The sequence below is a fragment of the Phascolarctos cinereus genome, unplaced genomic scaffold (genome assembly GCF_003287225.1).
Source record: "Phascolarctos cinereus isolate Bilbo 61053 unplaced genomic scaffold, phaCin_HiC Scaffold_2;HRSCAF=192, whole genome shotgun sequence".
Classification (NCBI taxonomy): Eukaryota; Metazoa; Chordata; class Mammalia; order Diprotodontia; family Phascolarctidae; genus Phascolarctos; species Phascolarctos cinereus.
The window spans coordinates 10,958,060-10,979,996 of NW_027555625.1; the positions used below are offsets into that span (position 1 = coordinate 10,958,060).

General features: G+C 52.5%; 1 protein-coding gene across 1 annotated transcript in view; it reads right to left on the reverse strand.

The window, feature by feature from the left end:
* Positions 1-21,937, reverse strand: part of LPIN1 (lipin 1) — a 152,467-nt gene that overhangs the window by 32,409 nt on the left and 98,121 nt on the right. The window contains 8 exon segments of the mRNA XM_021007716.2: positions 2,522-2,834; positions 2,836-2,943; positions 4,846-4,975; positions 7,293-7,400; positions 10,337-10,462; positions 13,591-13,898; positions 16,072-16,167; positions 18,183-18,383. Of these exon segments, the coding sequence (XP_020863375.2) occupies positions 2,522-2,834; positions 2,836-2,943; positions 4,846-4,975; positions 7,293-7,400; positions 10,337-10,462; positions 13,591-13,898; positions 16,072-16,167; positions 18,183-18,383 (1,390 nt within the window).

A 21,937-nucleotide genomic window follows, 5' to 3' on the forward strand; every position in this document is an offset into this window, starting at 1 on the left:
CAAGGTCGGAGGGCTCCTATGAGGCCAGGGCGGCTCCTATGAGGTCGGGGGCAGGGCTCTTACAAGGCTGGGGGGGCTCCTACAAGGCCAGGGGGCTCCTACAAGGCCGGGTGGGCTCCTACAAGGTCGGGGGGCTCCTATGAGGCCAGGGGGCTCCTACGAGGTCAGAACGGCTCCTATGAGGCCAGGCCGGCTCCTATGAGGTCGGGGGGGGGGCTCCTACGAGGCCGCAGGGCCTTCTACAAGGTCAAAGGCTCAGTGGCTTTCTCAATGCTCCTTGACCACAGGCCCCGCTTTCCCGCTGCTGGCCGTCCCCCATGCCTGCTACACTCTCCCTCTCTGGGCCTGTTCACACAGCTGTTTGAACACTGTCCCCCCCTCATAGCAGGAGCGTGTTGACTACGACATGTAGAACCTGAGAACCATAGAATGGCCGAATCGGGAGGGACCTTACAGAGCACCGAACGCCAGTCCTCCCCATGAGACACGTTCTGACCCTGACATCCTGCGGTCACGTACACTGCCAGTAACATTTCTTCTGGGTTCAAGTCTCTCCCCTGGCAGCACAACCTGCGGGATGCTGGACAGCATCCTAGGCTCATGGTTTCAGAGCTGGAAGGGCCCTGAGAGGTCATGGAGTCCCACCCCTCATTTTACAGCTCAGGAGACTGAGGCCCGGTGACTTGCCCAAGGTCACACAGGCAAACTTTAAGAAAGAATTCGAATCCAGGTCCCCCTGAGTCCAAAGCCGGCCCTCTATCCTCTATAGCAGAGGTCAGCAAGCCGCGGTCTAAGGGGTCAAATCCAGCCTGCAGCCCCCTTCTGCGGGGCGACCTAACCTAACGCCAGCTGTCACATTTTAAAACGCAATCAAGGTTTATTTGAAAACGTAAAGCCCATCATTAGCTCGTGGTCCAAGAGCGTGCCAACCCTGTGCTGCACTGGCTTCCTGAGTCCCTTAGCTCCTCTGAGTCTCAGTTTCTTTCTCTGTAAAGTGGGGGGGGGGGATTCAGCCTCTGAGGTCCCTCTAGGTCTCTGATCCCCATGCACCCTCGCTGGGCCTCGGTTTCCCCATCTGTAAAAAGATGGTGTTCACTGGCATGCTGGCAGGTCCCGGGCCCCGCCGAGAAGGGGCTGTCTGAGCCACGCCAGACACCGCGGATCTGATGCTAGACTCTGCCGAGGTAGGTGTGGAAGGGCTGGGGAGCCAGCAGGGGGGCCCCACAGCGGAACGGAGGGAGCTCCCCCATCAGGTGTCTTCAGGGCAAGGCGGGGGCTAAGGACCAATCTGGGAGTGCGCCGTGCCCCCCCACAGAATGTAAGCTCCCTGAGGCCAGTACAGCTTAGGGGTCTGCCCTTGCACAGTGCCACCTTATACGGGAGAAGCTCTTGGGATCAAAGATCCATAGATTCAGAGGTCATCTCAGGCCCCTGGGGCTGCCTCACCTGGGGTGTGACCCTGGACAAGTCAACTGACCTCTCCCATTTTCCCATCTGCAAAATGGGCAGAACAACTCCCAGAGTTGTCTCAAGGCCAAATTGGTTAACACATACAAAGCCATTATTATTGGCCACAGTGACCACACACAGGGATTTGATGGGAGGCAGTTGGGAGAAGACCAGTCCCAACCAGACTGTGGTTCTGGAGTCAGAAGACCCAGGTTCAAATCCCACCTCCACGGCTGAAGACATGCGGCCGTGGGCAAGTCGCGTTCCCTACCCTGGGCCTTAGTTTCCTCAGCTGTACAATGAGGGGGTTGGCCTGATGACCTCCAAGGTCCTTTCCCAAGCTAGATCTAAGTGTGTCTTCAATACCCTTGTCCCCGCCAGCCCCTCGGGCCAACGACTGAGCCTCCGCCCCAGATCCAGGAAGCGGCACAAGGGACCACAGGGCACACACCAGCAAAGGCCTGCTCTGGCCTGGATCCAGACATGGCCCCAAAGGAAAAAGGGACAGCGAGGCCCTTCTCTGTCTCCAGACGGCCTTCCTGCTCTCCACTTCCCTTTAGGGGACCATCTGACCCATTTGCCAGCTGCAGAAACTGATTGTCAGAGAGAACCAGAGACTTTTCAGCCCCCTCCGCCATCCAGCACCGTGGCCTCTCCGGCCCCTCAGCCCATCTCCACCTGGCTCAGGGGCGCCTCCTCCAGGAAGCCCTCCCACACCCTCTCTCCTTCCAGACCCCTCCCTGAGCTTCTTTTGGCCCCGGGAGCTTAGCTTTTCAGCTCCCTATGGGACTGTAAGCCCATAGAGGGCAGCCCCTGGGCTGGATCATCAAGGTATTGCTAGCACCTGGCAGTGCACCAGGCCAGTCAAGGACGGCAAGGACACTTGCCACCACTAGGAGGAGCCATTCACTCGCCGCTCCTTACCCAAGAATGGCCCAGGACCCATTGGAGATGCTCCATCCTTCACCTGGTTTGCAGGTGACGGGAGTCATCTAACCCCACCTACTCCACCCCGCGGTCCACCCACTGCCTCAGTCTCCCCTGGAGGTGGTAGTGGGTGCCAATGTCTCACCTCTTTTCCTGGATGGAGAATCCATCTTATTCCCCTGGAGACTGGAGTTGGGCTGGGGTTGTTTGGACTCCTCGATGGTGGGCAGCAGTGGGGCTGCCGTGACCGTGGCTTCCATGGCTGCCGTGGGCGTCGTGGACGTGGTGGCTATGGCGGCCACGGCAGTGGTGGTGGACGTGGCAGCTGTGGCGGTGGCCACAGTGGCCGTAGCGCCCAAGACTTCCGGATTTTGTTCCCCCGTGAATGACCCCTCAGGCAGAGCCTTGACCTTCTCTGGCGGGATCAGGATCTCACTGTGGCCCCCCGAAGGCGAGGGGAGGGAGGTCACTACAAGTCTCTGAAGATTCACTCTTGATAACCCGGAAAAGCATCTTATCTGAAAAGCTCCTGTTGGCTAAGTCTTTCATCTTGTGCAGAGATGTGGTCTACATGGGCCAGGAGAGGGTAAAATTGTGCATTACCACAAACGGGCAAAGGTCACCCGGAGCCAAGAGGCCGTGGGTTCAAATCCCACCCCCCACACTTCCTAGCTGGCGGCCCAGGTCTACGCGTTCCATCTCACTTTGCCTCAGTCTCCCCATTTCTAAAGCAAATGGGCCAGACTTGACCTGTGAAGGCTCTCCCAGTCTCATTTTCCTCTTGGGTCCTCTACCATCTACATTCCTGTGTAGTCTACAGTCACGAATGACTAACAGGCCACTCCAGGAGCACTGCAGACTGCCTGGCTTTCCTCAGGAGAACCCTCCCCCCTCCCCGAGTCTGTAAGACAAGGATTCTTAGCTCCAAGGTGCAAATGGGGAAACTGAGGCTCAGGCAGAAGAGGGCCCTGGCCAGCATCACTCAGGGAAGAAGAGGCAAAGCAAAGAGGCAAACAGGTCTTCGGACCACATGGCACCTCCCCCTTTCAGACTCCTGGAGAGCAGGGGCTGTTTTTGGGGGGTGTATCTTCAGCTTAGCACAGTACCTGGCACACAGCAGGCGCTCGGTAAATGTTTATGGGTTGCTTCCTTATCCATGGCAGAGAGTGTAATTAGCCCCTTTATGCTGGGGGGTAGGTGGTATGAGATTCGACTTCAACAATAACCTTGGCCCAACAAACTCACTCAGGCCAAAGAACTGAGCCCAGCTGGGAAGGAGCTTCAGAATCCCACCGTCTGGGAGCTTCCTGTTTGTACGCCTTATTTTCGTTCCCCAGATGGCAGACTCAGCAGCTCCTTCAGGGGCTGGAAGGCTGTGGGTGCTCACTCCATTTCTGGAGCCCTGGGACCAAGCTCTGTTGGCCCACCCTAGTTGTGACCCTGCTCTACTTTCTCTGTAGTGGTTTCAAGAGGCAAGATCTGGTAAGATGTCAACACAAGGGCAGGGATGCTACCAGGACAGGTCAGCACTCTCTGCAGCTTATGGTCTTGGAGAGGTGCCCAGAGCACAGAGAAGGCGAGCGCCTTCTCCAAGGTCACACAGCCCACGTGGTCTCTCTGGCTTCAAGGCCAGACAGCCTTTCCTAACTTGGGAAAAGCTTGAAAAAAAAGGGCGGCTTCACGAGTGAAGGCCTGTCCTTGCAAGGAGAGGCGGGAACGAGCATTTAGTAAGCGCCTGCTGTATGCACCAAGCACTTTTTACAAATATCATCTCCTCGAATGCTCACGACCGCCCTGGGAGGCAGGTGCCCATTTTATAGGTGAGGAAGCTGAGGCCGACCCAGGGTCACACAGCTAGTGAGCGTCTGAGGTTGGATTTGAACTCAGGTCTTCATGACTCCAGGCCCAGTACTCTATCTACTACACCATCCAGCCTGGAAGTCAGGAAAAACTGAGTTCAAGCCCTGCCTCGGACCCTGCAGCTCAGCGGCCACTCTGCACTAAGATGGCAAGTTTACTCACAGATTCAGACTGAAGGGGGAAGACTCCTGGGATTCTGAGCTAGAACGGACCTTTGCGATCATCTTCTAGGGCAATGTAGTGGGGCAGAGAGCACAGGGCCAGAGACCTGACTCTTACTGGCTGGGGGAGCCCAGGCAGTTCCCCTCCTCTCTCTGAGCCTCAGTTTCCCCATCTGTAAAAGCCTGGAGCAGTTGCATGAGAGGCTCACTGGGAGGTCACAGCCCAGGATGTGAGAGGAGCTCAGAGCCAGCGCCTTCCTCACACATGCTCAGTTTGGAGTCACTTTCCCAAGCATGGACAACATGGTCCATTTGGGACCCCTCCCAATGCTCTCTGAGCAGGTCACTGCTCCCAGGTGCCCTCTGCCCTGGGGGAGGGGGCCGGGAAGCCGAGCCCTCCACCGCCGTGCCCCATCCGGGCCCTCGCGGAGGATGCCCCAGGACCCACCTTGGCAGCCTGGGGCAGCTCTCCCCACAGCCACAGCATCTGCGGGTTATTCTTCTGCAATCCCCTCTCCAGGGACTTGCTGACCAGTTCTGAATCACTCTGAGGCGTTGCAGGGCGAGAACCTGGAGGACTGGGGAGAAGACGAGGGACAAATGAAGCCTCAATGAAAAACCAGCCAGCCAAAAGAAAGGCACGAGCCTGGTCCAGGCGTCTTCTACCAGCTGGTCTGGCCCAGAGCCTTCCTGCCACCACCCAGAAAATGCACTCAGGCTACTGCCTCCCTGGTCAGCGTGGCGACATTCAGAGTCATAACTAGGGTGGGACGCTCAGGCCTTTGTCCAGGGCACCAAACTTCGGGGGGTGATTACTTCAGAGGATGCCCCCAACGGCACTTCCAGTAATCCAGCAGCATAGAAAGAAGAGCTTAGCTTCAAATTAGAGAGAGCCCTTAATGGAGGATGCAACCAGGGAGTGGCATCCTTCCCTAGCCCTCCCACCCTGCTTTGGCCCAGAAATCTCTCTGTCCGCCCCTCCCTGCCCACTGCATCTGAGGGTTTACCTCATGCCACCTGCCCTAGGCATGTTCTGTGGTATTGCCCTGGCCTCACAAAATCCCAGTCCCAGGCCTGGCCCCATTTCTATAGTGGCTGGAGACGTATGTAGCCAAACATAGGCTCCACCCTGCCCCCCACTCCCTGTGAATGTGAGGGGGGGACCGAAGGATGCCCATGAGAAACGAAGAGGAAGAAGCAGAAGGGAAGGAGGAGAGCCCACTCTGAGGGATGCCCCCAGACTGCACCCGCACCTACCCAGACTCCCTCCAGGCTCCCTAGTAGATCCGAGCCAGGGAGGCCCCAGAAAGGCATAAACACCCTTAGCTGAGCAGGCCCAAATTATAACATGATGTAATAAAAGCTGGTCATTTTGATAAAATTTGATAGTTTTAATTAAACTGACTAAATTCTTTTGGAATTGTGAAATTGGTAACAACAATAATAATAGCTTATATTTATGTAGAACTTTAAGTTTTACAGAACACTTTATAATTATTATCTCCTTTGATTCTCAACTCACCCTGGGAAGTAGGGGCTATTACTATCCCTATTTTACAGATGAGAACACTGAGGGTCAGGGAAACCAAGGGTCACATGGCTAGTAAGAGTCTAACTCAGCTCTTCTAGACTTGAGACTAGCGCTCTCTCCGAGTGCCCCTAAGTATTTCATCAACACCTGTTTTTTGCTAAACCACTGGACTGACTGCCAGGTTCCAGGTTCCAATTCCTCTCAATCCCTGGGACCTACAGCAGCAGAGCCAGTGAAGATGGCATCTTTCCTCCACAAACTTTAGGACAATCAGAGTTTCCTCAAGGACAGTCAAGTCCACAGAGTCAGAGAATCTCTGAGGTGGAAGGGACTTCACAGGTGCCAACAGGAAACAGGAAGTCCCTCAGCACTGGGCCGACGTCCCATCAGCGACGTGGAACTCACTGCCTCCCAGGGCAGCCCACTTTGGTGTGACTGCTCAGGACATCTGGCCTAAAGTCCTCGCTTCTCAAGTCTGGCCCCAAGGTGGGTGGGGGGACTGAGGGCTGTAAAAGCAAGCCTTCCCCCACGCCTCTTCATTCTAGCACCTGATCTCTGCTTTTAAATAGCTCATCCACGCTGCAGGCATGTTGTTGCCTGCATTGGACTGGAAGCTCCCTGAGGGCACGGACAGCTTTTTGCCCAGCTCTTAGCATGGTGCCTGGCACACAGTAGGTGCTTAATAAATGAACATCAACCAACTGAGAAGAGCCAGCACTGGATTCGGAGACTGGGGGCCTGGGCTAGAATCTTGCCTCTGACACTCACTAGCTGGGTTACTGTAGGAAAGTCACTCGACATCCCTTGTCCTACTGGCTCAAGCGGGGTGGGAGGGGCATAAAGTGGGCAAAATTCATCTGTCCATCAGAGCTGTCACGTCCCAAAGTGGCATGAGCTTGGGGCAGGGGAGTGTTTGTGGGGGGTGGAGAGGGGGGGATTCCTGCTGGCCAACTCCACGATTCTGTGACTCCGGGACCCTCCCGGCCTTAGTTTCTCCTCTATGAAATGGGAATAATAATACTCTCCCTATCTTCCTCACAAGGCTGCCTTGACAAAGGACAGACCATGAGATGGAAGTCAGTATCTCTACACTAGGCTCTGCAATCCACATCGTCTAAGACTACTTAAGATAAAAATGGGAGCTGGTTAGCTGTGTCTTTGTAAGTTGATTAGACCAGTTTGAGCTAAAAAGAAAAGTAGACCAAATCTGCATGCCATTAATTTATTATATTAAGTTAGGTCCCAAAACTGGACACGGAGTTAAGCAAGGTTACACACAGAATTAGACCCAGCATTAGAAATCTGCACACCGTCCCTCTGTCCTATCAAGCCAGGCCCCCAGTTGGAGAAAGCATGCCCTTTACCTTTCTGAAGACTGGAAATGGGAGGACGGTGGAGGGCAGGAGCTAGAAAGGCCTCCTTCCGCGACAACTGTGAGACGAGGGGGCATCCTTTTGCAATCTACCGGCTCACTGGATCCCACCAGATATGGAGAAAGAAAGCAAAGTCAAGCGTCACTGAAATGAAACTATAACTCGAATTCATGATTCGGGCACTCTCCGGGCAGGGGAGAAGCGTTCAAGAAAACCGAGCCACCAAGGCATCTGAACCACGGCGGGATGTGATGTCTGCGGCCACCGAGATGAAGCGACAGCTCTTATTTGTGACCTGCTCATTCTCTACGCTCTAGAGCAAGGCTTCTTAACCTGGACCCATGAACTTGTTTTTAACTATTTCAACATCATTCGCTCCTTTTGTAATCCTATATATTTTGCTTTATGAATTTAAAGACACCATTCTAAGGAGTCCATAGGCTTCACTTGATGGCTAAAGGTCAAAAAAGGTTAGGAGCCCCTACTCTAGGGGCAGACCATCTAAGAGGGTCAAGCCCCCAAGGCATCTGACTCAAGGAGCAGGTATGTGATGTCAATAGTCATGGAAATGAAGCGACACTTCTTACTTAGGTCTGAGAGTTTTCTAGAGCAGTGTTTAGGAAGATCAAGCTCTCTGGGCATCTGGCCCTGGGGGCAGGGGGGATGTGATGAAATCAACCACAGGGACTACCCTTGAGCTTCACTTCACACTCAGAGGGTCCATTTCATTGAGGACTTCCTCTACAAAAGGAGGAAAGGAAGCAACACACCCTGATAATGGCATGCTCGGTGTGGCCAGTGGACCTGTCTTTAAAGAGCTAGTGCACGATTTCAGGAATGGGAATGCTCTCCATTGGCCAAAGCAGACAAGTCAGAGAGTCTGTGGTTTTTGTCCCTGCGGGCACCAGACTGATACAAATCAGAGGCGCTCGATGCATCCAGAAGGGTGGCTTCTTGAGAATTCGGGGACCTTTTCTTAAATGAATGTGCCACCAGTGGCCAACCCTTTGGTGATGGCAGCTGAACCTGCACCCTTTCTATTGCTGAGCTATGCTCACAGCCTCTCATGCTAGGTGACCACCAGCAGAAGCCAGGGCTCCCCTGCGCCCTGGAGAGGCATCAAGGGGACCTCAGGGAAAGAGCCCCCACACACTGAGCCTCCGTTTCTAACTCCCTTTGGTTACTGCCTAGTCCACAGAATCTGCTGCATGTACTCCAGCTTTTTGTGGAAAAGGGGAAGGACATATTGAGGAGGATATGTAGTTTTCAAAATATCTTCTTTAAAAGCAGTTTTAAGGCACGGTATAGTTGAAAGGACAATGGGTTTGGAATGAAGAGGACCTGGGTTCAAATCCCCGATGTGATGCTGGCGATGTGTGTCACTGCCTAGTCACTTAGCCAATGTGGGCCTCAGTTTCCTCTTCTGTAAAAAGAAGGTCCCCCTTCTAGCTCTAGATTCCCTGATGAAACATGGTCATTATCCTAGGACATGAAAATGTCTTAAACTTGGGAATCATTTCCATGAGAGGCAGGAAAGCTCAGTGCATGGAGAAGAGCCTCTGAGCCAGCGAGACCTGGATTCCATTCCCATGCAGCGCTGACCCATCCCTGGCCATGTGACCCCAGGACAGGAGCTGAACCTCCCAGTGTCCCAGGCAGCTCTCAAAGACCATGAGCTGTCTTCGTCACTAGAGGGAGCTCCCAGCATGGACGAAGTAAAAGGTCTAGTCCCCAAAATGAAATGACTTCGAAACATTTCAGAAACGAGAACTACTACCACTACTCCGACCATCTATACAGCACTTGAAGGTTTACAAAGTGCTTTACAAACATTATCTCACCGTATCCTCACAACACCCTAGGAAGGTGGGTGCTGGCATTATCTCCATTTTACAGATGAGGAAACCAGGGCAGACACAGGGTCACCAGAGTGCAAGACAAGATTTGACCTCGGGAATCTCCTGACTTCAGGCCTCGGGCTCTCTCCCAGACCTGGGCAGAAGGGCTCTCAAAGCCATGTGCAAAGACCAGGGGCTGGTCCATCAGGGACGAGCGGCCTGTCGGGATCACCAGCTTTTACTCGCAGCCACCTGGCTAGACACCAGGCATGCCTCTCCCTGATGGCCCGGTGGCAGCCAGAGGCCATTGGAGGGGACACTTCTGCCCATCCGTATGAGGCCAACGAAGACTAAGTCTGAACTTTTGTAGAGAAAGGCTGGTTTAAATCAGGGAGGCAGTGCACCATGGCGGGAAGGACACCAGCTGGGGAGCCAGGGCCCAGAGTTTAAGCCCCACCTTTGCTAATGACCACCTCTGAATACTGGGGCAAACCACTTTGTCTTCTAGCCTCAGTTTCCTTCTTTGTTAGAGAACAAGATGGACTAGATGAGATAAAGACTATGAGGAAACCAAGTCCTAAATGGCCTGTTCACTTGACATCTCTGAGCCTGCTTCCTCTCCTGTAAAATAGGGCTGGGAGAGCTCCCATATCACAGTTTTTGTGAGCTAACACATGTACAACAGGGGGGTGGGGGGCAACAGGCCCTGGAGCCAGGAGGACCTGAATTCAAAGCCTGCCTCAGATGCTTGAAGCTTACTAGCTGCGTGACCTTATGCAAGTCACTTAACCCCGAATACCTAGCAAATGATAAATGAGGGAGCCTCAGGCGTCTATGGAAGCCATGGCAAGGTGGCCTCTGTTTAGCACCATCTCCTTTACTTCTTCCTTAAAGGCCCTGAGGTGCTCATCTCATCTCCCCATTCACTCTTCCCAGACTTTGTGGGGGACTTTAGCTCTAGGAAGAAGTGGGGGACCTTAGCACCAGGAAGAAGTTGGGCACCTCCACTCCTTCCAACAAGGAGAGGGATGGAAGCAGGAACGGTCTGGTCAATGCCCAAAGAGATTCACTTTGGAAGATTCAAAATGGTGGAGACCTTGAGAGGAAAGGGTGGCTGCCATCCCCCTGTGCCTTGAGGCCCCAGAGATTCATGGGCTCCCTGGGGAAGGTCAAGAAAGATTCCAAGCAACATCCTACCTCTGGTCAGGCGACCACTCTTTATCTGAATTAGCATAACACACCGACTGTGGGAAAGCGGCCATGGGAGAAGGGTTTTTCTGAGGTACTTTATCTCTAAATGCAGGTCCGTCATGAATAAGTGTTCTGAAAATTAAAAAAAAATAATAAAGTCCACTCATAATAACACCAAACGATTATTTCTACTGTTGTTGTTGTGGGACTCCTTTTTTTCAACATCCATTTTCTGAGTGTGAGGCGTGAAAAATGAAGGGATAGACCCACCATGCAGGACTGGAGAAGAAGGCAGTGGGTCATCCTCTGAGGCAGTGAGGAGTAAGGGAGGGGCAGCCCCCAGGAGACCCATGAATGAGGCCTACAGTTCAAATCCAGGCTCTGCTACCCAAATCCCACCTTTGATGCCTACTTCTACCTGTGTGACTTTGGGCATGTCCTGGGTCTCAGTTTCCTCATCTGTAGCAAGAAGGGGGTTGGGCTGAATGGCCTCTAAGGTCCCTCCCAGCTCTGAATGGGCTGCCCAAGGAAGGAAGTAGTGAGTTCTCTGTTCCTCGAGGTCTATCCAGAAAAGGCCCCATACCCACTTCTCAGGTATATGCTAGAGGGAATTCTTGGTCAGGTTAGGCCTGGGCCACACTGAGGTCCCTTCCAGCCTGAGAAGGCCGTGATTCTGTGACTCTGAGAAAATCACTTAACCTCTTCAAAGAGATTCTCAGGAGACTTTTTACGAAAGATTCTCTCTCGCATGCTCCATCTGGCCTCAGTGTCCCCATCTGCAAATGGAATAATTAGACTGATGGGAATTACTCTGAGTGAGGTGTGGATGGACTGCGGCCGACATCGGTGGAGGGAAAGCAGACCCCGACCCTGGGCACCAGAGAGGGTCACCAGCTTTGGCGGTCATCCACCATCACCTTCTTCCTCAGGCCCCCGGACAAGCCAGTCCCAGGCACGAGGGAAGAGGGAGTCACACAGAGCCAGAGAGGGCACACATGAGTGAAAACTGGAAAGGGCAGCTTCTCTGGTGTATTTGAACAGCAATTAGAATGACCGTCATTTCCACAATGACCATTTTTTAAAACTCTCCATGCATGCAAACATCTGAGCATTTCTTCCTCAGCATGGGGACTCTTTCCGTCCCACACAATATCCCATTCAAACCTTTCTGATAAATTTTCTGTTATGCGGGATGGCTCTCTAGCATACAAGGAAAAATCGTGGCCATGAGAGGTCAACAAAAATTTGTTTTTCAAAAGAACAAGGCTTTGTGGTAAATTCTGTTGCTCCATGCTGGTGACGTGAGATCTCCACAGTGGTCATACCTTATCAGCTTCCTAGATGGGGCCCTGTCCACTCCAGAGAGAGAAAATACAAAGACGGCAAAGAATACTTATGAGATTGAGAGGCAGAAGGGGCCTGAGGAATCACCAGCTTCCTCTTTAACAGAGGAAGAAACTCAAACTCTGAGAAGAGTAACTTATCCAAAGTCACGATGCTGGTGTGAATGACGCGAGTCTCTGGCGTCCTTCCTGCCCAAGGCTTCTCCATGCCACCTTTGGGCCCACCAAGTAGAAAACGGACAGAAAGTGCTTTGTAAGCCTAAGTGAGAGGGAAATTCGAGTTACAGAGGCAGCCAGGAATCCACCGGCAAGCTGCTTCTGCTCTCCCAGCCTCAGTTTCCTCATCTTTAAAATGGGGATAACAGATAACATGACACCTCCCCCCAGTGTCACGAGGGAAATATTTTGTAAATTTAAGGAGTTTAAAGACGTGGAAGCGCATTATCGTCATCAAACGCCCTTTGTGGGAGGCATCCACGTGAACTCTGATCACAAAGAAGTGTGAAATAAAAGGCAGCATCATGTGGGTTTGCTTATGGAAATGTCGGTGGGCAGGAATGGGTCATCACACCAAAGATTAGCAGAGGCTTAACCTTTAGGAGCCTGGGCTTGGTGATCAATGTAAATTAGGCAGGGACACATTATAACCATGTGACATATCACTGCAGGCTGCAAACATTGAGCGCCTACTGAATAACCAGAAAGCCATGGCCAGGTGGCCAGAATTCTGTCTCCCATCAATTAACATGACAAATCTCCACATTCTTAAATACAGACAGGCCAAACGTCCTGGAGACGCCAGCCTGTTATCCCAGACCCACCCAGGCTAACTGCAGATGCAGCAGCAGAAATCAATGCCACGCAGGAAAGAGAATCCACTCTGAATCATGCCCGTCCGGGCCTGTTTGGCGCTGACCAGGCCTCAGCCTGCCGAAGATCGGCATGTCCTTCTCCATCCACGGGAAGCCGCTGCTCTGTCCACCCAGGGACCTGCCCTCACCCCACAGTGGTGACAGCAGGACAGTGACCCGTCCCAAACCAAGTCTATGTGCATTCCACCCAAGGACGATTCAGCTGTTCTATGGAAACAGGGCCTGGCACTAGCCGAACAAGCATAAATCCTCTTTGTCTTTGGTCTCAGAAATAGAAACAGAAAACCAAAAGGCGTGGCCCGGGCCACGAGGATTTCAGCCTTCTCAGACGGGACTGAGGCCCCGGTCTGACATTTCAGCCACCGTGGGACCACCCTGAGCCTGTTTCCTCGTCTGTGAAATAATACTGGCAAAGGCAACTCCATAAGGTTGTTGTGAAGAAAGGACAAAATGCAGAACTTGGAGTCTGGAAGACCCGAGTTCAAATCCGCCCTCTGACACTTATAGCTATGTGACCTTCCTTCTCAGCCTTGGCTTTCTCCTACATAAAATGGGAATGATAAGAGGACCTACTTCACAGGGCACTTGTAAAGGTCCAATGGGATGATATACGTAAATCACTTTAAAGGGCTCTATAAATACAAGCTGTTACACGTTTTTGGACCAGACTCATGATTTAACAGCATCTCTCAGTGAGGAATTCCTTAACCAGTAGAGATCGCTTCTGCTCTGCTCTTTACAGTCCTGGAGAGTTTCTGTGATAGTAAGGGGCAGAACCAACCAGGATCACATAGCCAATTTGTGTGAGGGGCAGGAACTCGAACTCAGGTCTTTCCGATAGCAAGGCTGGCCAGAGACAGATAACTGCACACTGCCTCCCCCAGAAAGCACCTGTTGAATGATTAACATCATTTCCAGCTTGAGGATAAAGGGCCCCCCCTTTTGGAAGTTTACTCTTATCAGAGGAGAAGACCGAGCTCGGCGTTGCTCTTCTCTAATTCTGCCAAGAACATGCTCAGTCACCCCCACTATGACTATTATTTACCTAGCAGTATCCAAAGACACCAAGTCCTCATCAGAGCTCATCTCGATGGGAAACAGGTCCTCCTCTTCCGAAGTGTGGACGCTGTCATCTCGCTTGAGGTTGTCCAGCTGACACTTCCTCCTCCTTTTCCTCCTCTTCTTCACAGACATGCCTGCGGACAGCATCTCATTCACTGCCTGCGGCTGCGCGGAGCTGCAGGGTTCCAGGTTTCTGCCCCGCTCCAGGGCGCTGCGCTTGATCTGGCTCTCCATGTGCATGGAGCCCTCCGACAAGATGGGGGATGTCGCTAGGTGCAAGGGAATCACCTCCTGCAGGAGAGGAAGGGAGGAAGGACATGGGAAGCATCCTCTGTTGGGATCAGAGCCTGGAGGGGCCTCAGAGTGGCCTACCTGGACTCCTTCGCTGTAAGGATGGGAGTCACTTACCCTTGGTCACAAAGGAAAGGGGCGGGATTCAAACCCATTCAAGAATCCCGAGCTTTTCAATATAGTTGGAAAATGGTGGCCCAGGAAAAGAATGGCAGCAAAATTACATCAAAGGCCACAGTGGACTGAGAACCCAATGGTCCTACGAGTGTGTAGGCAGGACACCTCACTGCATTTACTGGGTAGACGTAGGGTTAGAACCTGTGACTTTTTTTTTAAACTTGAGATATTCAATGAGAAACAGCTGATTTGAAAGAGGAATACTCTGTTTTCCCTTGAAATATTCATAAAATGTAATAAATTTGCAAATTGAGATATTTATAAAATTGAAAAGAAAATGGGTTCTCAATACTTGGATCACCTTAAGATCAAAGTATTTACTGAGTAAGCACTAGAAGGAGGCCACCTATCCCCACACCTTTATTTTACAAATGAGGAAACTGAGGCCCAGGGAGGGGGCTCTGAATTGCTTAAGGCCACATCACAATAAAGTTAACAGGGGTAAGATTTGAACTCGGGTCATCTAACTCCAAGCCAAGCACCCTTTCCACCACGCTCTGCTCCCCTCTACCCCGCCCCGCTCTGCACCCCTCTAACCCGCCCCTCTCTTTACCCCTCTACCCCGCCCCGCCCCACCTCACTCCCCTCTACCCGGCCCCGCTCTGTACCCCGCTACCCTGCCCTACTCTGCACCCCTCTACCCCACCCCTCTCTTCACCCCTTTACTCCACCCCGCTCTGCACCCCTCTATTCCAGCCCTCTTCTCCAAGCCCTTCACTGAGGCTGGAGCTTCACAAAGAGAGAGATCTCCACTCAGCCAGACGTGGCAGAAGTGACTGCCCAAGTGGGCACAGCCCTAGGGCATGGCTGACTACTTGGGAGGTTGGGGGGGGACTGGGGGCTTCTTCCTAGCAAGGCTGCCTGCGAAGCCCGACTCCAGAGGGCACCTGAATTAGCATTTCACTGTGTCCTTCCAGGCTAGGTTCAAGCCAGGCCACCTACTCAGGGTTTTAAAATATTCACTCACAAAAATGTGTTTGGGGGAAAAAATAATATTTGAGTACGGTCTGAGGCTCAGTAAATTGTTGTTTTTTCAGTTTTGCTGGAGCTATGATGGACGGTTCTCCCGGGGAAGGCGCAGGCCGCTGGGAGGCCAGAGGCTGGCCTGTCCTTCCAGGGCAGGGCTGAGGAATCAGTCCAGGCTGAGAACATGAGATCAATCCCAGCCTTAGCACTCGCTCAGAGGAACCTCAGAGGGAACTGAATCTCATCTGCACATTTCACAGGTCAGTCAAAAGCAGCCGCATCGATGACGAGCCCTGGGAGTCACTCTAAGGCTGCTGATTTCACAGACGGCACCAATGAGCAGGGTGAAGAGAGTTTACACATCTGGGAGTTCCATGCCATGATTTCATGGGTCCCTACCCCAACTCCATGCCAGGCCCTGCAGCAATCCACACCAAAGGGAGATGGTCCCTGCCCTTGTGGATAGGCCCAGGGAGGGAAATGACCCACACAAGGTCACAGGGCAACCAACAGATCTGCCCCCGGGTCTCCCACACTTTCCTGGATCCATCCCCCAGCTCCCGAGGAGGAAGGTATCATTCTGCTAAGGATGCCAGCCACGGGTCGTGACAGGGCTTTTATCTCTTCCTTCAAAGAAATCAGATAAAACTCTGTGCGTGCACACCTGCACACACACACACACACACACACACACACACACACACATGTACATGTATGTCACGCTGTCTATACATATATACGCCTAAATATACGTGCGCACATGTGCATATACAAATGTGTCTATGTACATATCCGTGTAGATACATACATACATGTGTGCATGTGTGTCGCATGTGTGCATACACATACACACCTCGATATGTATGCACATGCATGTGTATATACGAATGTGTCTGTGAATGTGTCCATGCAGACACACACACACAACACACACATGTCTACACAGCCATATGAGGACACATACACAGACGGATTTAACCCCAGCAGGCATAACCCCAATACAGACCGGGCCGTGAGAGAAGGGGCTCACCTGATCATTGTCCGTCTCTTGAACAAAAAACGCTTCTCCATTATCTCCCAGCTTCATGTGCAGATCCACACATTCCCCATTGATTTCAATGTCCACCTGTGGGAAGCAGAGACTCCAATGACGTCAGGGGCCTTCGGGCGGGGGGAGTGTGGGCCTCGGAGCCAAGAAGCCCCGAGTTAGAATCCCACCTCGCTCTCACACACTGGGCCAACTGTCAAAGGAGGTCCTTCCACCCCCGAGGATCACCTCTGCACATACAGGGGAATCAGACACGGCCCCACATCCCCACCTCTCCTGCCTGGGAAGGCAAACAGAGCCAGTGAGCCTCCCAATTGGTACTTGGTTGGGTCACGTCCAACTGGGCCGTACTCAGGGCAATAGACCCACCGCACCCAGAGGGTTCGGGATCAGGAAGGACGCCGTGGCACACGGGCAGAGTGGAGGACACCTGGGCTGAGAGGGCCCTGAAAGACCAGTGAGGCCGATCCCCGGAGGCTGGCCCATGAGGAAAGCGAGACCCAGGATGGAGACCAGACCCTTCCAAGCATCCCCTCGCTCATCAGAAAAGCGACAAAAAGCCAGCAGGCGGGGCAGAGGGGAGAGGAGCTGGGAAGGCTGGGCCTGAGCCTGCGTGGGGAGCCCAGCCCTGCACACACACACACCAGGAGTGGAGGATGGGCTCAGTTATGGGATGAGGAGCAGTCCGGAGAAGCCAGCATTCCCCTCTCCACATACTTAGGAGTCTAAGTGTGACACTATTTTAAGAAGCGGCAATCTCTAAGAAGAGTGGGTGGCTTTTTTTTTTTAAGCAGACTGCAATGAGATTGCAATGATATAGGGAGTTCGCAGGGAGGAAGTTCCCTGTGAATGCAGCCTGGCCCTGCTCTGCCTCAAAGAGCCGAGAGAGGTGCTGGGGAACCTGAGAGAACTTCTGACCTCCTCCCCTTAAAGACGAGGAAACTGAGGCAGAGCTTGGGGCTAGAACCCAGGATGCCCTGACACCAAGCAGCCCTCAATCCAAGAGACCCCTCTGCCACAGGAACAGCATATATAATTAACAAATATATATGTGTATAGATGTTAGTGATTATAGTATTAGTGAATAATGCCAGTTACTAAAAAACCATTGTCTATCACAAATAATAAGGAATGGTAACTCATTCAGCATGATGAATTCTTGATAACTGGTGCAATTCATTCATATCATGACCACCAACATTTCTATATTCAGGCTTTAATGACTATTTCCCTCACAACAACCTTGTGAGAGAGGGAACAGATGCATTTTGATTCCTATCGCCATTTCACAGATTGGGAGACTGAGGCACAAACAGATGACTCCCATGAAGACATGCATCCTAAAAAAGGGCAGACCTGGGATTTAAACTCAGCGCTTCCTTCCTCTGAGGCAAGATCTTCGACTGGCATCAAAGGGGGTCACAGGGTCTCCTCCCACTAATAGTAGTGGAGCATTAATTATTAACAGTAATAGCTAGCATTTATATAGCACCACAAGCACTTCACATACGTTAATAGTAATGAGCGTTAAGGATTAACAGTATTCACTAATAGTAATGATTATTAATAATGAACAGTGTTCATTAATATATTGATAATAGATAATCATTAATAATGATGATTGTTAATAATGAAGGTTATTCCTTCATTATAATAATAAATATTGTTCATGAATGATAATTAATGTTGTTAATTAGTAATGGTGATTATTAATAATGACTATTAATCATTAATGATATTTAATAATATTATTATGGATACTGAAGATCAGTCATTAATATTCTAGCTGCTTATATTTAATCATATTCTACGCTTTAAGGAGTATTTCCTCCCAATAACTCCGTGAGAGAGGTAACAAGTATTTTTATGATTATCCTCCTTCTGCAGATTAGGAGACTGAGGCAGGAAGTGGTCAGATGCCTTCCCTGGGGCCACGCCAGAGCTGGCTCTGATCCCCGTCTCCTCAGACCCCTGGGTGACAGACCACTCCTCACCGGTAGGAGTGGCTCTCCACCACCGAGGATCATTCCTAATAAACGCTGCTCGTTAGCACTGTCCGGGGAGTGCCGGGCTCCTGCAGGGGCCACACTTACCACCTTCTCCCGGGAGCGCAGCACCCCCATTTTCCCGAAGCGGACATGGAAGGGCGAGCACTGAAGGTTGCCGTTGGGCTGACGCACCACGATGATGTCAATGCATCCGGACAGCGTGGCGGGGTTCAGACCCTTGTAGAGCTCCTTGACCGTAACGAAGACCTGGCCTGCTAACTGTCCCACGTAATTCATGGTTTGAGCCTGCACGGTGGGCACACAAAGAGACAGGCTGAGCAACTGAGTCCAGTGGGCCGGCTCCTCGTCAGGCCCAGCCCCAGGCAGCTCAGAAGACTGACCGGCACTCTGAACACCCAATCTGCACTGCACTGGTCCACACACACGTCTGACCTTGCAACAACACTGCGGGCTTCCCGAGGTCCACAGCAAGGCCTTCTGCATCTTTCGTCTCCCCTACTGCCTGCCCCATGTCTGGGATCCTCACAACCCCAGGTCTAGGGGCTACCAATATTCCCATTTTACAGAGGAAGAAACCGAGGCTGAGAGAGGTTACATGGTCACACAGCTAGCAAGTATCTGAGGCCGGGTTTGATCTCTACTTGAGTCCAAGTCCAGAGTCCTATCCACTATGGCATACTGCCCCCTGTATACCAGGCACCAGAAAAAGAGGAAGACACAGAGAGACAGATGGAGAGAGGCAGGCAGACAGACAGACAAATAATAGTGAGATGAATACAAATATTTAACAGATTTAGTAGATAATGACAACATAGATAGATAGACAGACAGCCATGTGACTGATACGGTTAGACAGGCAGAAAGACAGAGAGAGAGAGCTGATGGATTGATAGATAAGACAGATACAGAGATAAACAAAAATGACAGATAACAAATGTGGAAGGAAGGAAGGAAGGAAGGAAGGAAGGAAGGAAGGAAGGAAGGAAGGAAGGAAGGAAGGAAGGAAGAAAGAAGGAAGGAAGGAGAAGGAAGGAAGGAAGGAAGGAGGAAGGAAGGAAGAAGGGAGGAGGGAGGAAGGGAGGGAGGGAGGAAGGGAGGGAGGGAGGAAGGAAGGAAGGAAGAAGGAAGGAGGAAGAAGGGAGGAGGGGGAGGGAGGAGGGGAGGAGGAGGGAGGGAGGAAGGAAGGAAGGAAGGGAGGGAGGGAGGAGAAGGGAGGAAGGAAGGGAGGGAGGAGGAAGGGAGGGAGGGAGGAAGGAAGGAAGGAAGGAAGGAAGGAAGGAGGAAGGGGGGAAGGGAGTGCCTGCCATACTCCAGACCCTGTACAAAGCACCAGGGATACAAAGCCAGGCAAAGGAGACAGCCCCTCTCTGGAGGAGCTTCCACTCTGCAGGGGGAGGACACCACATAAAGGGGAAGCAGAAAGGGAGAGGGAGGCATAAGAGAGAAGGGGGCAAGGCAACAGGTGAGGAAGAGGAATGACATGGAAAGTAAACTGAGGCATCAGTGAGGTGAGGCATCCTGGGGCAATCCCCGCCTGGAGAAGGGGCCTCGGGGTGGAGGCATCTCCGGGGTGGGAAGGTATTCGGGCAGGTCCGAGGACAAGGGAGTTGGAGAGCTGAGTCCAGGCGTGAGGGTAGGGCCTCGCTGAGTTTTGCCATCTTCCCCACACTCAGCCAGGGCCGACCCAGAGGAAGCATCTGTTACCTGATTGTCACCAGACTGAACGCAGATGTTTGCTGAGTGAATGAATGAAGGGTGGATGGATAAATGAATGGATGGATGAATCAACACCACAATGGTTAGCTGGCTCCCCCAAAACAGGTGGTCCCTGAATATTTTTGAGACTGTCTTATCTTCGCTCACGGTCTTTGCTCAATATGGAATGACTGCTTGCTCCCCCCCTTACCCATCCTTCAAGGCCCACACCTTCAAGGCCACCTCCTCCACCAAGCCTTCCTGGATGCCCACAGTTGAGTGATCTGTCCCATGAGCATCTTGGCCACTTGTACATCTATCACACTAACCTTAAATTAAAGAGACTGTTCAGTTGCGGACACCACACCTTAGGAGGGACATTGGTGAGCTGGATGGCATCCAGGAGGCAACTGGGCTAGGAAAATTAGTTGAAACAGCTGCTGCCCTGGGAAGACCACTGGCTGTCAATTCGGAGGACCTGGGTTCAAATCTACCCGCATGACTTTCCCCCATCTGCCCACCTCCCTGGGCAGGCTTCCGTTTCCTCAACTATTAAAGGTGGGAGTCGAAGCAGTGGCTCCTCGGCCAGATGCCACAGTTGGAGAAGAGAATACATGGGGTGGGGGCATGAGAGCTGGGTTGAAGTGGGGGGGGGCATCAGAAGGATTTGTCCTGCTGGGCAGCAGGGGCAGACCCAGGAACAAAGTGGCCAACTGAGGCTGGCTATCAGGAAGAACTTCCTAGCAAGAAGAGAGGTCCCAAAGCGGCCAAGCTGCCTGGGGAGGCGCTGGGCTCCCCCTTCTCCAAGCAGAGGCCGAACGGCCACTTGGGGGGGGGACGGTGTAGGGAGGCTACGCCTTTGGGGGGGGTGACCCCTGCTGAGGTCCCTTCCCTCTCCAAAAGCCCGCGAGTCTTCTCTGTGACAGGCCTCCTAATACTCCAAGCCAGGCCTCAGGCCCTGTCTCACCCCACCCCACCCCAATGTCTCCTGCAAACTGAAGGAGCCACCTAGAATGCCAGCTCTAGAGAAACACTGGGCTTGCCACGGGAAACCACATCCCAGTGGCCTAGCAGAAGCCAGGCCCAGGCCTCCTGATTCCCAGGGTATCCGACAGCCTTGCCGGGCAATCAGCAGGTCTCCCTGGTCCTGCCCAAACTAGCATCTCCCACCTGATGTGAGAGAGGCCTACACCCTGAAATTGCCTTCTCCTGGGGTCCTCGGGGTCCCTGGCTCATCGGTCTTCTTCCAAGGGGTCCAAGACAAGCCAGCCCCCTCCCCCTTCCCCAATCCTCCTTTTTCAACGTGGACACGATGGAGTCTACAGGCATAATCCACTACGTCTAATAGCTTCCAAATAAATTTCTCATCCTTTCCCCCACCGTAGGAATACCTCCAACAAGGAGATAAAGACCAGTGACCCTCTGACACCATTTCCCTCACCAAGAAGGTCCTTGGAGATTTGGCAAATGGGCCCTGCCCACCTCTCCCGCCCTGAGACAGGGTAGGACCCCTGGGCTTTGGAGCCCTGAAAGCTGAAAGGGGCCCCTGAGGGCTCGTCTAAATGAGCAGGAGGGGAACCCCTGCTCACTGCTAGCAGCAGGTCACCCCAGGGGGCCACGTCTGGTGCACGCCCCAAAATGATCTCAGACACAGGTGAAGATCATGTTTGGGTGGGGGGAGGAGGGTCAGCAAGACCTGGGTTTGAACCCTGCCTTGACCTGACCTAACTCAAGGCATCTCTGAGCTGCAGGCGATTCCCGAAGATCTGATGTGTTGAGAGATCACAATAATAAGCAAACGTGGCCTCCACAAAACACTTTGCACCAGGGCTGGGGCACCTGCAGCCGCCAGGCCACATGTGGCCCTCTAGGTCCTCGGGCGCAGTCTTCTGACAAATGCTTGTATGAAGGGGATTTGTTCTATGAGGTCTGGATACAGTCACAGCGCCATGCTTGAGGACCTAGAGGGCCACACATGGCCTGGACACTCACAGGTTCCCCAGCCCTGTTACACCTTCTCTATTCTGATGCGCTGCAATTTCCAGTGGTGAAAAGAGCTGCTGCACCAGGAGTCTCCCACCCCCAGCTCCCATTCCCTGCCAGTGCTGACCACTAAAATCAAGCAGGCAAGCCACGAAGCTCGT